This window comes from Antennarius striatus, chromosome 2 (assembly GCF_040054535.1).
Source record: "Antennarius striatus isolate MH-2024 chromosome 2, ASM4005453v1, whole genome shotgun sequence".
In the NCBI taxonomy this organism is placed as follows: Eukaryota; Metazoa; Chordata; class Actinopteri; order Lophiiformes; family Antennariidae; genus Antennarius; species Antennarius striatus.
In genome coordinates, this window is record NC_090777.1 from 9,189,383 (window position 1) to 9,207,532 (window position 18,150).

Below are 18,150 nucleotides of genomic sequence, written 5' to 3' on the forward strand. Positions count from 1 at the left end.
ATTAAAATGTGATTAATTAGATTAATTAATTACAAATCCTGTAATTAATTACATTAATTTTCTTAATCACCTGACAGCACTAATATTTACATGTAACCACTTCCGGGTACAACAGGAAGTCCCAAAATAAGAGCGTCACAGGATTGTATTTAACACAACTGCTCATCACCACAAAAGTAAAAATTCTTATCTTTATTGTTCTTATGCTTTAATTGTAATGCACTTTTTACTTTAGTTTACTGTATTCAATCATTTTTCACTTAATTTGCATTCCATTGCCTATGGTACGATTTACGGTACCGTAAACTTCTGTCCAAAAGACGACAGTAACTCGCACCTTTTTTTTCTTTCTTTCTTTTATATTTCTTTGATATGTTTCAGTAGCATACAATTAGAAAATGGATGGATATTATGTTGAAAAATGGTAGTTTTCTAGCGTCTTGGAACAGATTAAGACCATTTACATTATTTGTAATGGGAAAAATGTGTTTGGAATTCGAGCAAATCGGTATTCGAACAGCCTTCAGGAACGAATTGTGGTCGGAAACTGAGGTTTGCCTGTACATGACTAAGCACTTTGTTGATGGAGGCCAAAAAAAATTAACAGGATCATAAACTTCATGGACAGAATTTCCTGGTGCAGTGAGGGACTGTTTGGTTTTATCAACTTAGAGTGGCTTTTATCTGGTGATATGGTCCTGTTTGCTTCATCGTGCTGCGATATTTGTCTGTCATTCATGCTGTGTGAAGCAGTTGGGATGAGAATCAACACCTCCAGGTCTGAGGCCACAGTTCTCGGTTGGAAATGACCGGATTTCTCTCTCTGGATCAGAGACAGATTAGTGCAGTGCCTGTGGTGATGCAGATGCTGTTTTGGTGAAAAAGAAGCCAAGTTACGAAACAAAGCTTTTGATATACCTGTCAATCTTTCCTAACATTTGAATTTTCGGTAATGGCTGAAAAAGAAATAAAATCGCAGGACACATCAGGAATATTTGTCAGTCACCATTAATGAACACACCATTACTGTAATTCACAGCCACTTCATATATTAACTGATTTTCCATCAAATAGTATGAAGCCTGGTTCCACAGAAAAGAGCAGCTGATCCGGGCCTATGAACCTGTCACTGGGATCCAGCTCCATCGCAACATTAATGTATGAAGTGCCTGTGGATCAACATGAATAAATTAACAAATCAAAATGACACAGTAACATGATCAGTTATCAACGGTGTATAAATCCATTTTATACACCACTACAGTAATTCAAGCATTAATAAATCAGTGAGTCATGCACCTACGGATTCTAATAATGATGTGTTTTATTCATTTAACACCTATTGAAACACTTTAAAAATGTAAATAAGCTAAGCCAATTTTATGTCGCTGTATCCCTTTTTCACATCACTAGCCACATGACATCAGTCTATTGTACTCAATTTGCAAGGAACTTAAAGTGAACCTAAATTGAACAGATAGATAAACAAATTCTTCTGCTTTATAATGACGACTAGGTGACACCACCTATTAGGACTTGGGAGTGCTGAGAGAGTGCCCAGAGTGCTGTGAATCTGCCTTTTTGGAATCCTGGAACAAGAACATAAATATTAACTACATAATTGATATTCAACACCAATCCATATAGTTCAAGTCTGTATGACCTTTTCAGCTCAATATATCTCAATCCCAGTTCCCAGTAAGCCAAAAGTGACACAAACTATGTGACACATCATATTTAGAATTCACCTGGAGTCTGAGACACTATCATGTGTGATTTCAAATCGCACAGTTACCTGATTTCTGCTAGTTTGATGGTAGTGTGAGCACTCAGATCACAAATTAAGCCATTTTTCTTTGACTGAGCATGCACCGTTACATCCATATTCATCAATTCATTCATTTTCTTAGATAATTTTTCATGACGTTTGCGGCTATAGATGGTGGGTGCTGACAATCAAGTTAACACGGTAATAGCTCCACTCAGTTCAGCCAATCAGATCGTTTGTTTACCCTGCGCTGTCAGCACACCTGGAAGTGAGACAGTAAGTTTACCGTGACAGCAGAGCACAGAGGAAGGGAGACAGTGAAGACAGCGTCAGGAAAAGCGCTGGTTAATAATGAGTCAACTGAAAAATGTATGTTTCTTCTTCCATCCGGCGGTTCAAAACCATTCTGCCTCATATGCTCCGAACATGTGACATTAATTAGAAGTATTAACGTGAAACGCCACTATGAAACAAAGCACAAGCTTTTGAGGAGTTATCCACTGAAGTCCGAGCTGAGGGTAAAATAACCCAGCTGCAAGCCCAGTATGAGGGACGACTAGTCATGCATGTTTAGTGCCCAGCAACATGCAAATGAATGTTCACTAAAGGGATCGTGAATTTTGAGGCAACATAAAAAAATCTTTCAGTAATGGGATGGTTGTGAAGAAGTGCTTATACGCAGTTGTTGAGACATTATTTGAGGGAAAACAGATTAAAGATGAGATGTGTGAAAAACTCAAACAAATCCTGATTTCAGCTTCACCAGCAACCAGAAAAACAAGTGTCGTTTTAGGTTCACCAATGAACACCCACTGAATTGCACTGAGTCCATTCCAACCAAAATTTAAATGACTGGCAGGCCAAGTCACATGTCCATTTCTCTCCTTAAGAAAGCTCTGTTTGCATTTTTCCCCTGAAAGAGCCACTTCTTATTTGTGTTTTTCTGGAGATGTTAATGTTTTTTTACTTGAAGTGTAGGCCTTCAATTCTTTAGGCTGGGACTTCTTTAATTTACAAGAAAAAAGGGTTATTCAGCTCTGTTTGCACTTTATTTTTAATTCTGAGGTTTGTGTGTGTTCTCGAATCTAACATAAAGGCTTTACATTTATTTGTCGGGTTTTTTTTCTGTTTTCATTGTTACAAATTTCACTTCAGTTTATTTTGGTTAGTTTACTTTCAGGAATAGACCTCAAATACTAGTGAATAATATTTTATTAAAATCTCTATAGGGACGTTGGTAGAGCGGGTAGCGCTGTCACCGCACAGCAAGGCGGTTCTCGGTCTGCGTCCCGGTCTGTGCGGAGTTAGCTTGTTCTGCCCGTGTCATTGTGGATTCTCTCCGGGTTGTCAGGCTTCCTCGCACCTCCAAAAATGTGCACTTCAAGCGAATTAGCCGTCTTCAAATTTCTTGTAAGTGTGAGTTTGTGTATGCTTGTCTGTAATATATGTGGCATCGTGGTGCACTGGCACCACATCAAGAGTGTACCCCGCCTCAGGCCCCCAGTCAGCTGGGATAGGCTCCAGCAACCCCGCAACCCGCGTCAGTGGATGAAGCAGGTATGGTAAATGAATGAATGAATAACATTACTACACACAACAATGGAGAATTGAAGTGGTGTCTACTGACACTTGGGAAAATAAATCACTTTTTTTTTTTGTTTCAATGTTTACAAGTTTAATTTCTAAGATTTTGTTTTATGTTACAAAACATACGACTATTTGTCAAGTCATCCTGACTCCACAAAAAAAAACAAAAAACAACTGAAACAAAGTCATGCATCAGGTTTTCTGCCAAAGCCTTGCTTTTCGAATGGACTTGATGCCAAGAGAATCGAAACGTGCTCGACCAAACCCCAAAGAGAACACGTTAAATAAGAATAATTCAGCGCGCTGTTGCAAAGGCATACAAATACCCCCCCCCCCCCCACACACACACACACACACACAGTGGAAGGGGAGGAGAAAGCACCGTGCTGTGCCCGGTACCTCCGGTTGGCAGTGATCTCCTCCTCAGCTGCTGCCAGACTTCGGAGCTCACCGTGAACGGATGTCGGATGAATAAACTTCGAACCTGCCTCCCAACTTTCACCGCTTCTCCCCCATCTCTCTCACTGGCCATTACTTCCTCTCTGCTTCAGGAACGCAAAAATCAAGTAGAGGAAGAAAGAGAAGAAGACTCTCTTGACAATGGATTTACTACCATCATTTTGTGACTGATCAGATGTTTTTCTCCGCGGATGCTCGTTAGAGTCTGGAGTCGAGATGATGGCATCAATTGGAGAATTCGATCCTCTGACCACCAGAGTCCCCGCCACTAAGATAGAAGTTACCGTGTCCTGTCGGTAAGGTCAAACGACACCCAACGCGACTCAGTTTAAAAACGTAACCTTTAAATGTGTCCGACATGAAATTCACATTTAGAAAGATGTTGTTGTTGTTTTTTTTACTTTTCAATGAATTTTCCCCATTGTGGTACGAATGAAGGATTACCGGTTCTTACCCGAAAAACCGCGAAATTAAAAAGACATTAACGCTTTAGAAACTGATATTCACCTACGACCTTTATTTTGCCGACGCCCTTTGCTCTCAGGTAATTCTGATTCCTCCAGTGTTCATCAAGGTTACTGGTTTCTGCTGGTTCAGACAGTGATCCAGAAGATTACCACTGATCAGATAACAGCATGGTTGATTATTGATGATGCCGCTGATGAGCGTTCTTACATATACTGTATATATATATATATATATATATATATATATATATATATATATATATATATATATATATATATATATATATATAGACACACACACACACACACACACACACACACACACACACACATATATATATATATATATATATATATATAAATAATAGAATCGTATGACATTCATCATTAATGTTAATTATCCAACCCTCAAATAAAACTATAATACGTACTGTACCAGTGATGTGCGGTCAGGTGAGGCACGGCCTCACCTGCCATCATGACAGAAAAAAATGAAAAATGGGAGAAATAAAATTGTTAAATTGTTATATTTATCCAGTATTGTGTGCTACAGTATATAGTTATTTTCCAATTAACATCACCAAGTTTAGGTTCTTTTTACTAAAAATTGGTGAATTTTCACATTTACCACTAAAATACTGAGCAGAGACCTGGGGTGACGCACCAGCCAGCCGAGCCTCACCATGGATTGCGTAATGGCTCGGCTAGCTGTCCTGGGATATAGTGAGACCGTAATGCTATCTCTCTATATGTCGCTATTAAAATGTTCAAACACGTTTGCTCTATGAACTAAATTCCCATAATTTGTATAATGTATATAATGTATGGTGTTTTTTGTCAACGACTGAATGTGTGTAACGTCTTTCTCGAGTCGAGCGGTCCTGAAACGGCTGAGAAGAGGCACGCAGTGCGGCACGCATTTCTCCGGCCTCATGGTAGGGATCCCTGGGATTCGGACGAGGATTCCTCTTCCTCAGCCATAGAAGAAGTAACAGCAAAACTACAGCCATGCATTTATTTTCCGCTCCCCTTGCCTTACTATAAAAATGGAGGATTACATATCTCAACTCAAAATTTTTTCGATGCTTTTGTTCAGAAGGAGCGGCGCATGGACTTCATTTATAAGTAAACCTTACAAGCAAACATGTAGGCAACAACATAACATCAAATGTGCTAATTGTGTGTTACGGTTTATACATGTAAATAATTCTGCTATGGGACCTTAAAAATAGCCCACTCACTGTTGCTAATTAAATGGTGAATAAGCTACACTGTAGGTTCATATTTTTGTAAATCTAATTTTGATGAAATGAGTGCCTCAGCAGCCATGAACCTCACCGCACGTCCCTGTACTCTACCTGTACTGACGGTTGGCTTCTCTGCTCACCGACGGGGTGACTGACTAACTGGTGGAGCTGTGAAACTCAGTCAGAGCTCCTCACACTGGTTGCTTGGCTGTCTGTTTACTGGCTGTCTTTCCAATTCAGTCCTGAATAATGAATGGATGTTGCCCTGGTGACTTTCGTGAGATCACCCAGACTTGAAGTGGCCAGACACCCGAACAAACGGGCCAAACCTGGCACCAGAGATGGAAAAATACTAAATGAAGTTATGTGTGTTGTCCAACAGATTCAAAATGATAATGATTTACTTTGGGCTGCTTTTGCCTAACAGTACATTGTTTTTCTATTCCTAAATAATCACGACTAGTAAGGATACACGATGCTTGATACCACAGCCACAAACTGATTAGCTCACCTTAATGTGAAGACTGGCAGCCGGGGGAAATAGCCAGACTCTGTCTACATGTGGAATATCTGCCTGCCTTTTCCTCTAAAGCACACTAATTAATAGGTTAGGGGTTTATAATCTGTAGTCTATTTGCTTAATCAGGAAACTAAATGAGATGTTAAAGACTGTGGTTTTACGAGGTATTATGTGTGGGTCTATTAGTCTAATAACAAGGGACTAAATAAACTAAATGGTCCGTGTATTTCTCCTCATAATGTGCTGCAGCCAATTTCAATCATGTCTCAAAGCCCATTTTCCCACATTTTCCTTCTAAATGGAATTTTGATGCAGATTAAGTTTATTTTTAGTTTCAGTTGTGATAATGAGGTCTCTTTGTTTTAGATGATATCCTTAAATAATAACTTGAATTCTGTAGATCAGCTATTACTCACACTCTTGTTGTTTCTACAGGAGTCTCCTGGATGTGGACACATTCTCTAAGTCAGATCCTGGTATGTATGAAGTATGATCAATTGCTTATTCCCTCAGAGACATTCAAATACTGTTTTAACACCAATATGGATTTTGACATTATTTTTCCGACATTAGTATAAAAATATTGGAGATTCATTTAAATGATCGCTGCTACTGTGTAGATCTTAATTTGGTTGGTGCTGGATGCAGGTCTATTTTTTGTTGCTATGTTTGTTGTATATCTACAGTATTAGCTTGATCCAGAATCTCTTCAAAGGATTTTCTTCCACTGTAGTACAGGGTTGAATTACAAAATGATTTAATCTACCTTGATGGGTAACGGCAACAATGTTTGGATGAAATGTTATCATATCACCATAAGATCATCCACACATCAAAATTTGGATCTATCGATCTCAATCTGGTGATTCTGAATGTTTGAATTTACTGGAATCAAAGAAAAAACACCGTCATGAAATAATTCCTGTTAAAGGCCTCCAATAAAACAGATTATGTTGTGTCAACTTTGATTCAGAGAAAACCATCAATAGTGAGCCATAGTTTTTCTAAATTAACTAGTAAAATAATTATGATACCAATGTGATTTCAGATTCTGGGACAGGTTTTTGTATGAGCATAAAGCTTTCATAAGACTTTTGCTGTCAAGTGCTACATAATAAGGAAACAAAGCTGCCTTAGAGGTTTGTGTATGAGTGCTGTCTGATTTCTTTGTTTTTTAGACACAAGAAAGCTTCCTTTTAAAAAGAGAGCAGTGAGATAATGTTGAATCTACTCTCCTCAGGCTCTCACATTGTTAGATATCCCAGAAGGCCACTGTGTGGTAACGAATAGAAGGAGTGAGGAGGAGCTAGATGTCCTGGCTGAAGTAAGGCTACGATTCAACTATGTTTATAGCAAAAAACTGACAAAATTAGAATTAGGCTTGCAAGATGGATGACAAAGATTCAAACAACCTTGTGAAACTGCATTGCTAAGTGTTCACAAAAACACCCTGAATGTGAGCTGACAGTGGGAGGTGTCAGCTCACCTCTGGAGCACTGCCGAGGCGCCCTTGAGCAAGATGCCATCCCCCTTACAAGCTGCTCATTTGGGCACTCCACAAAGGGTTGCCAGCACTGTACAACCCCTGCATGAGTACAGGTCCGTTGTGTGTGTTTGTGTGTTCAGCACCTGTACACACTAATATATACTGTATGCATGTGTACTAATTAGTGTGCCACTAATTTCCCTGCGGGGATTAATTCAGTATATAAAATTTAAATAAAAATAAAAAATCCCAATGGGGAAAGTTTTGCATAGCCAGCAAAACAAAACACAATATAAAACAGACACCAATGGCATATTGTCGAGCCGGGCTGAACTGTATTTATTTATTCAGTTTATTTTCTTCTTTCCAGACATGTTATTACAACATATTTTATTTTCATCAGCAACAACATCCGAAAAAAAAAAAAAAAAAAGGTTGACGGGTAGAAGCCATTGGCTTGTAAGGTTCCCGTCCCCTAAATCAACAACATCTCTCTCATTGCAGCACATTGTCAACCAATTCATACATTGCATGTCACAAATCAATTTCAATTATTTTATTCTGGTACATTGTTGTTTTAATCCATCCATTTAGTCCAATAGGCATGCATCTTTGCACACCTCTTTGTCAGTTATTGAGAAGAGTCCAAATTTTCTTAACGTTCATTTTGTTATTCCTTTCAAGGGTTGTTTCTGGTCAATTTTATGATTTAATTGCCGTTGGAGCAGTCATAACATCCTGAATGTGCTCAGTCACTGCACAAAGGTTACAGTGACATTTGTTTCACAGGATTGACAACATGAAGTTTAATTCGCCATAACAGTGCAGTCCTTTAACCATCATTCACGTCAGAAATATAGCCTTGCAAGATCATGTTTTTAAAAGCTTTTTTAAAGGCAGTTAGAGTTCCCATACTCCTAATTTCATTATCCAGTTTATTCCAATGTATTATAGTATGTTATTATATTTCCTTGATTGAAAGAACATTTTGTAGTCAAATGTAATGCAGGAAGCTGCTTCTGGATTACGAACCCTTAACCAGTCTACCTTAACAACTGCTTAGTTATAAAATCAGCTATAAAATTGTATGGGATCATCAGTGATGTGGCTGCAGGAAGGAGGCAATTAACGGAGCAGGTTGGGTACCGGACAGAGATTGACCTGCTTCATCATTCTGTTTCCACTGCTTATCTAAAGACATAATAAAATGATGCATGCTTGATCAACGCTCCATGAACGGGAGGAAATACTGCAGTTTGCTGATTGTATCAGCTGTATGTCCCAACTCCAGGTTTGTCTAGAGGGGGGAATGTGAGACTAGACCATGAGTTGGTTTTACTGGAATATGGAAGAATAAATGTAACTTCAGACAGACGCCTGGTGGAAAGGACAAGATGAACAGCCGTCAGTGGAAATGCAATCACATACTGAGTAAATTATGTAAAAGAAAATGTCCATCTGTTCTGTGTTATATGTGTAATCCATCCATCCATCCATCTTCTTCCGCTTATCCGGGGTCAGGTCGCGGGGGCAGCAGCTTAACCAGGGAGGCCCAGACTTCCCTCTCCCTAGCCACTTCGTCCAGCTCCTCCAGGAGAATCCCAAGGCGTTCCCAGGCCAGCCTGGAGACATAATCTCTCCAGTGTGTCCTGGGTCGTCCTGTGTAATTACACTCACAAATCAACCAAATGAACACCCTACAGAACAAAAGGCTTTCTTTATTGTGGTCTTCATGTATGTCACAAACTAAGATTGTTTTTAATATCAGTGTACAAAAATGCGAAACTCATATGTCAAAAAGTAGGAATGCAAAAAATATGAATGTTTATTTTCCCCCTGATTACTTTTTTCAAATGTCTGCTGCTGTGAAAGGCTTTTCACTGAAGCTCTACATTCTGTACTTCCATTCAGGTCCATTGTGCAAAATATCAAGCTCTACCATGGCGTGAAAAAATTTTGTTCTGACTGTGATGTTTGGACTGTTTCGCTGCTCAGTTATCAAAAGTGGAAAGAGTTAATCAATTGGTCGTGAGTGACTCGACTTTGCTGACATGAAGACATCCTGTAGCATAAAACATTTGCAGTATTGATGAGTGCCTGTGGGCGTTCATGCATTCCACTTCGTAAATTGTAATGTTAGCAGTAATTGCACTTCAGTATAAACAAATATTTTTTGTGTTCAAGCCTCAAATGGATCGATGGAACCTATCGCCACCATTTCCATATTTGGTTGCACATATTTTATAATAGAATACCTTTGATGTCATCATACACAAGTGTACAACAAAATTTTGAGACAACTCTCTGTGCAAAAGGACTCAAGCTCAAGTATAAAGTGTGACTATAAATAAAAAACAAGAAAACAAAAACACAGGTGCAAAAAACAAGTAATTATGAAAATATATTTAGAGTGAGCCGTCAAGAGTGTACGATGTACTGTGCGGCAGAGGGCTCAGTAGCAGCAATTGCAACTAGGGCATTGCTCAGGGCACCTAACTGGGAAGGACTTCCAACAGTATGTCAACCTTTACTTTTGGAGTACTGTGTTCATTACTCTGATTGCACTTGAGTAGAACGTGTTGGTTCGTCTAGAGGTCCGGGCCTTGATGGAACTGTACCTCTTACCAGAGGGCAGCAGTGAGAACAGGCTGTTGCCGGCTTGTGAACTACCACTGGTGATGCTTGTGGCCCATCTGGTGTTGTAGATGTCTGACAGAGAGGATAACTGTACACCTATGGCTTTCTGCGCTGACTTCCTGACAATTTCCAGGGCTTTCCTGTCAGCCTGAGAACAGCTGTTAAACCACACCAGCATACTGTTGGTGAGAATGCTCTCTACAGAACACTTGTAGTAGGACAGGAGCAGGTCCTGGGACACGTCTATTCTTCTCAGGGACCTTAGACAGTAAAGATGCTGTTGCGCCTTTTTCACAAGGGCATCAGTGTTGGGTGCCCCACGTAAGGTCCTCTGAAATGTATGTTCCCAGGAACCTGAACTCGCTGAGCCGTTCCACCAGGTCCTCTCGGCTTAGAAGAAGCGTTGGATCATCCCTCTTCCTCCTGAGGTCCAGCACCATCTCCTTGGTTTTCGAGAAATTCAGTGCCCAGTAATGTTGCAGCAAATTTGATGAAGAATTTGCCGCTGCTCATCAGGGCACAGTCATGGGAGTACAGGGTGTACAGCTTTGGGCTGAGCACACAGCCCTGGGGCGCCCCAGTGTTCACAGCCAGGGTTAAGGAATAGAAACCCCTCAGCCTGACTGACTGCATGTGGTTTGTGAGAAAACCCAATCCATGAGCAGGTGTGCTTGTCAATACCTAGACCGTGCAGTATGAACAATAGTCTACTTGGAACAAGTGTGTTAAAGCCAGAGCTGAAGTCTGCGAAGAACATCCTCACATAGCTGCCAGGGTGTTCCAGAAATATGCAGGTATAATTTTGCAATTATTGTGTGCTTGAGTCTGAAATGAAGGACTAGCAGGCAAGCTAGCAATGGAGATTAATAAGTAAAAACATGGAGAACAGAGGGCATGGATACACATGACAAACATATTTCTCCTATTTTTGTTAAATTTCTAGCTTTTCCCCTCTCGCATTATTTTATGCAGTATTGGAATTGCAGCATTCAAATTCTTTCACTGTCTTCCTGGCCACCAGACACCCAAGACTGTTGAACAGATGTTTTTTAAAGTTGTAGTTGTTATAAATCAGTGACTCACATGACTGAAAGAGGTCTTTAATAAAAAACTCAACAACTCCTACTAATATGAGCACACATTTATAATTTATTAATCATGACAACAAATATTTTAAGAATGTTTACTGAAAATTTTGACTTTCACTGTGCATTATATGTGTGTGTGTGTGTTATGGTATTGTGTGTATTATAATGTAGTATTATATTTCATAGCCAACTGCATCACATGATAAGAAAAGAGCCAATTCTGAAAATTATGTATATTTCTATTTTCTGAGGTGGATGTTTAATTTAAAAAAATGGTTTCTTTCACAAATGACACTCCACCTGCTTTGCCATTTACAGATTGGACACTCGAGCTGCCTCTGTACAGTATTACTCAGTTCAGCATTGCCTGGGATTTAATTTATTCTAGGCATGTGTGACCTCGGCCACATAGACAGTGCCCTTGGTTAGATGGAAGAGCGTCTAATGCATTTCCCCCGAGCAACAAGAATACTCCCTCTATTTGAACTGCAGTAATAAGGATAACTAAAATTGCTGAAGAGATTATGGCCTTTTTAGTCATTTTGTCAAAATGAAATAGATTTGAATGATACACACCTTTTGGACCCAGATGAAAATAATGAAATTCATGACTTGCAAGTGACCTCTTTGCACTTAAAAAAAAACATAATTTATTTTTCATATTTAATAATAATATAATTTACGCCCTAAAGAGATGGAAAAGTCTGTAACAACATTTTTCATTAAAACTTTGACAGCGACAGGGCTCGCTAAGCTGCTTCATTTTGTCACTGTTCAATCTGGAACTACACATGTCTGGCCCAATTTATCCAGCTCTTTTAATTCCAGCTGCCACCAACTACTATCAGCTCCCATGTGAAACATCCGACTTCTCTCACAATAGATCGAATCAGAGAAAGTGGCAGCTTTTGAATTTTTTTTCTGGAGAGGCAAAACTTTATGTGCAATTTATGTGACCAGGAAGAGGAGAATTGAAAACAATACTGTTCAAGAAGCAGCTACTGTTTTTTGCTGTAACATCAGATGTCACTTAAAACTAGAATTTGGTTTCTATAAATTGACAAAAGACCTGAATAACTTTAGGAACATCTGGTGTTACAAAAACTTTAACTTTAGTTGATGACCACCTCACTTTTGCAAACTTCCTGTTATAATCTACTAATTTTTATATTGTATTTCCTTTTGTTTATTGGTGTTTCGTGTTTTTGAGTGTTTGGTGTTTTTGAAGTTTCATCTAATGAAAAATTGTAAAATGTTCTAAATGTGATTGGAGTTTTTTTTGCAAAAAATCTTCCGAAGCACTTAAGTGCTTCATCTAATGTAAAATTGTAAAATGTTTGAATGTGATTAAAGTGTTTTTGCAAAATCTTAAAAAAATCTCTCATGCAAGATCAGTTTCCAGTGGAGTGTGGACAATTTTCATATAGTGCAGAAATAAACACTTTATACATCATTATTTTTAGGCTGTCTTTTGAAAGTCAGTGATTTATGCCTCTTACAATCAAACACAATATGCTACTTTCTCAAAAAACTTTCCTAGATCCCAGCTGACTAAAGCGAGAGGTGGCATATGCTCAAGATGCGGTGTCATCACATTGTGGAACCACATGGACAAGCAACCAGTCATGCACACACTCACAGCTATGGTAAATTTAGATTGATCATTTCACCTTCTGGCTGTAAGGCATGTTTTTGGAGGTGGAAGTTGGAAAACTCAGAACCCATGCAGACACAGGGAGAACATACAAACTCAAATCCAGAAACTTCTTGCTGTGAGGCAACAGCACTACCATTGCATCACCATGAGCCTATGTAAAAGCACCATCATTCCCTATTCCAGGGTCCCCATTAGTGCTACAGCAATCTGTCCATTGCCATCCTTGATAATTTATGCAGCAGATTCATTTTTTTTCCTGATTTGTAAAGTGGGCGACAGTTATTGTGATGTCTGCTGCTGTCTATCTCACACTCGTGGCACTTAAAGGCCCTAGTCCTCAATTTATTTAATTTTTTTTGATACTTTTGACAATAATATGATATAGAAAAATTGTATTGTTTGATATTTAACTGAGTTTGTAGATTTTAAAGACAAAAAGTTATAATAAATGAGTTGTACTTTTTAGTTAACTCAGATTTATTTACATTAAAACAATAGAAACAAGAACCAATGCAGTCAGTGTCACGGGGTCGAACACGACTGGCAAGGGGAACCCAAAAGCACGGCAGACTAGCGGGCAGTCTTAGAACAGGTTTAATTATTCAGGCAGGGGTCAGGTACCAGGTAATCAGTCCAACATCCAAATGACAGACAAACAGGCAGAGTCCAAAAACCAGACAAAGTCGTACAAAGGAAGGCAATCCAAACCAGAGAGACAAATCCAAGGAGGGGTCGATGAAAGGCAGGGTCCGGGAAACAGGCTGGGTCAGTAACAATAATCGGAACAACAGGCTGGAATCAAAGGCTGGAGAGTCGGGGCGAACCCCAAACAATCTGGCAGAGAGCAGAAGGCTGAGCTGGCATTTGTAGTGTGGAGACAGATTGGGGGGTGGCTGCAGGTGTGTGGAGGAAGGCGGGTGCAGGGAATGAAGTGATTAGAGATGAGACAGGATCTGGAATGATATGGGATGTTAACAGAAAGAAAACAAACAGAAACTATTAGACCCGAGATGTGACACACAGACTGCAACATCCTGCGACACCCCTGAATTCAAAATTTTACCCTGACCTACTTGCATAGGTCAAAGATCAAAGCTAGTGCTCTGACTTACTTTCATAGATCTGACTTGATGTAAAAACATGAAGCAGTTTTTCAATATCTTATTGATCATTTGTAGTTTTGTATGTTTGCCAAACCTTGTGTTTTAGAATGTACATGTTCTGTCAGTGTTTTGCATTGGTATCAATAAACAGTAGTCCTTGATCACTCTTTTGAAAAACATCTTGATAAAGAAGGCTCTGGAATGTCTGTCTATCATGCCAACTCCGGATTGGCTAAAATATCCACCTTTGTCCAGCCTGAAATGATTTACCGCAGCAGCCCCTCCTGGTTGATACATAATTACAACTTAATAGTTCTTATTATCACCAGGGAAAATCAGCAAAGAGTGTTAACAAAAAGGACATGTAGCATAAGAAGAATTAGCCTTTTTCCCACCTATTCAGGCACCAAAAAAAAAAGAAAAAGAAGAATGGCTCGAGAGCCATTTCCAAGGATTGGAATACAATAAAAAACGGTATGTCTGAGATCAGTTACAGCCTAATAGCTCCTAATTTATTTCATGTCCTTTTAGCTTGTGTCCAAAGAAAAGGACAAAATGGAGGAAGAATTTCAGCTGACAGATGACATGTATTGTCTGTAACTGACATATGTAGAGAACCCAATACTGTTCTTTTCAAAAGATGTGAAGACATTTATTCACATAGAAACAATAAGCTCACTAGAGTCTCACGCTGTCACCAACTCCACCCACTACTGTCAATCAAGAGCTCAACAAATCACGGCGCCCAACCAATCATGGCGTATCTGCCAGAAAGATTCACGTGAACAATATGGCACAAGGCATCTGCTATTTTAGGAGAAGAAATAACTATACATAAACTTCCCAGTTAACTTAATTTTAGTGTCATAACTGTTCCAACAATTTTCACGTTTTTGAGTAGAGAGTCCAAACAGCAGGAACGAGACTTAAAACGGCAACAAATTCTGAGTGAAACTACAACTTAAAGAGAGGAAAGGATTGCGTCACAAAAAGAGAAGTACTACTTAGCCAGAGCCAATGAATGCCAAGCACAAAAGGAAAATCGCTAAGAAAAGAAAGGTGGGGTATACATAAAGTATGCTATACATTCAGTGGGTTAAAGCCTATCAACCAATAAGCATTTTACCATTTTTATTTACTATCTATCTTGCTCCATAAAACAAGGTAGCTATTTATTATTTTCATATGTTTGATATGAAATCTGATATTATTGTTTTATCATGGAATTTCCACAAGTTCCTGCTAGTCTTTTTTTACGTTAATTGGCCCCATGAGCCGAAATTCAAACCGCTTTAACATTCATATTCAATGCAATACAATGTAACCGAAAAAGGGTACAAGTCAGTGTCTTTTTGTGCCGGTCCCAAGCCCAGGTAAATACAGAGGGCTGTGTCAGGAAGAGCATCCGACGTAAAACTTTTGCCAATTCAAACATGCAAATCAAATCTATGACATTCATACTGGATCAGTTGAGGCCCGGATTAACAACGACCGCCATTGGTGTTGTTCACCTACAGCAGGGATTCCCGAAGTGTGGTGTGCGCACCCCCTGTGGTGCGCGAGCTGCCGCTAGGAGGTGCGCGAGTGTAATGGCAGCTGAGCACCTTGAAATACATAAATAATTAAATAATTTAAACACTTTTTAATGGAGGATTAACAGTTTAAATATTTAAATTCATTCACATAAATCATTTGTAATTTTCAATTAAAAAACGTTTTGGGAAAATTTTAAATAAAAAAAATACCCAAAATGCACTTTGCTTTCTCCTACTTACGTGCTAGCTTGTTGTGATAGCAACAACAATAATATGCCAACATGCATAACTGGTTGAAAACGGGCAGTCTGTCCGGTATTAAATCTGGTAGAAATGAAAGAGGACAGGATACATTGGCCACAACTGAGAGCTGTGCAGTCTACCAGGCTGAAGAAATCCAGCAGGAAAAAGAGAGTGATGATGACGAGACAGGGGAAACTGAAAATGAAGAGCACAGAACACAGAAAACTCACCCGGACACTTCATCGGGAGAAGGGGGTAAAGAACACAATGAGACTCGTACTCGAAAGAGAAAATATGATGTTGAACTTGGGCCTATGTTATTTTGATTCATTGTGGCGGAGTAGCATATTTGTTACCATTTAATAACTTACAGTTTGTTAAATAGGCCTATTTGTTACATAGTAATAACTGTTGTTCATCACTCATCTGTAGTCGGCTCGCTCGGCGACCATTTTGACTTAAAATATTATTATTGTCATTTTTATATTGTTACTATTATTCTCCCCACAGTTTCTAAAATGAGAGATCATTAGGCCCATTATTGCACAATCTGTTCTGTGTTAACAGGAACCTATGTTATTAAACGTGATACCTATATGGCTATAAAGACTACGCCTTTTCTTTCTTTCTTTTCATGTTTTGGGCATTGCGGTGCATCAGCTAAGTTGTGAGGTAGAAGTGGGCCTGAAAGGTTTGGGAACCGCTGACCTACAGGATGCCGGTGGAAATTGGACTACTGTTGGTCGAAGAAAGAGAGGAGGAAAGTGTGTTCACAGGAAGTGAGAGAAGAGGAACACCAAGAGTATAGGACTAAGAGTAGGGACGTTGAATGTTGGAACTATGACAGGAAAAGGTAGATAGTTGGTGGACATGATGCAGAGAAGGAAGGTAGATATACAGTGTCCAGGAGACCAGGTGGGAAGGCAGCGAGGCTAGAAGTTTAGGGAGCAGGGTTCAAGTTGTTCTATCATGGTGTAGATAGGAAGAGAAATGGAGTGGAAGTTGTCTTGAAGGAGGAGTTTGTTAGGAATGTCCTGGAGGTAAAAAGAGTGTCAGATAGAGTGATGAGTCTGAAGCTAGAATTAGAAGGTGTGATGTTCAATGTTGTTAGCGGGTATGCTCCACAGGTGGGATGTAAGCTGGAGGAGAAGGACAAATTATGGTTGGACTTTGATGAAGTGATGCAGAGCATACCTAGAAGTGAGAGTTGTCATTGGTGCAGACTTCAATGGACATGTTGGTGCAGGAAACAGATGTCATGAGGAGGTGATGGTTAGGTTTGGTATCCAGGAGAGGAATGCAGAAGGACAGATGGTAGTTGACTTTGCAAAAAGGATGGAAATGGCTGTAGTGAATACTTTCTTCCAGAAGAGGCAGGGATGTAGGGTGACCTATAAGAGTGGAGGCATGAGCACACAGACTGTAATCTGAAGGATATCAGCAACTGCAAAGTAGTGGTAGGCGATAGTGTAGCCAAACAGCATAGGATGGTGGTGTGTAGGATGACTCTGGTGTTGAGGAAGATGAAGAGGGCAAAGGCAGAGCAGAGGACGAAATGGTGGAAGCTGAAAATGGATGACAAGGTTGCGATCTTCTTCGAATGACCAAAAACTTTACTGCCTCCATTGGACATGAGGAGGAAAATTGTGATTTTACTCGTCCACACAAACTTAAATCCAAAGAGGGGTTACTTTGGGAGTGTTGTTTGTTTGGATATGCGTGAACTTAAAATATATTTTATCCTAACTTGATGAATGTGCAGAACATGAGAGGTCTTCCTGTGCCTCATTTAGATGCTTGTACTCAAACCAAAAGTCCTCCTTGGTATATACATGTATGATTGATGATCATCAGGATATGTGGCCAGTCAGGGGACCCATACCTTAAAATTTCTTGTACTCACTACTGTTACTTTAATTTCAGTAACAACAAAAAAGAATAATTATACTTTACAAGGAAATTATATTTCCACACTTTTTATATATATTTTTGCACACGTAGATATGCAGGCCCTAGCGCGCGCGCACACACACACACACACACACACACGAAAACACACACACACGCACACACACACAAGGGCCTGCAGGCATACAAAGGAGAGGATGAGGCACACAGCTCCTCTCTGGTGTGTCCAATGAGCACAACAGAGAGAGGGTGCCTTGCTCAAGGGCATCTGAGCACTGCTCAGGAGGTCAACTGGCATCTCTTCAGCTACTAGTTCACATTCCAAATTTTTGGTCCATGGGCGGGTCTTGAGCTGGCCACCCTCCCGCCCCCAGCCCAAGATTGAGTGGACTGAGCTACTGCCCCCCCCACCCCCCTACCCCATAATCATTACCCTGTATGCTAA

At 39.7% G+C, this 18,150-nt stretch overlaps 1 protein-coding gene across 1 annotated transcript in view; it reads left to right on the top strand.

The window, feature by feature from the left end:
- The first annotated feature begins 3,818 nt into the window (after positions 1 to 3,818).
- LOC137612711 (copine-9-like) overlaps positions 3,819 to 18,150 on the top strand; it is a 116,895-nt gene continuing 102,563 nt past the window's right edge. The window contains exons 1-2 of the mRNA XM_068341381.1: positions 3,819 to 4,110; positions 6,484 to 6,524. Coding sequence (XP_068197482.1) covers positions 4,031 to 4,110; positions 6,484 to 6,524 — 121 coding nt within the window. The 5' untranslated portion in view covers positions 3,819 to 4,030. The remainder of the gene's footprint in view (positions 4,111 to 6,483; positions 6,525 to 18,150) is intronic.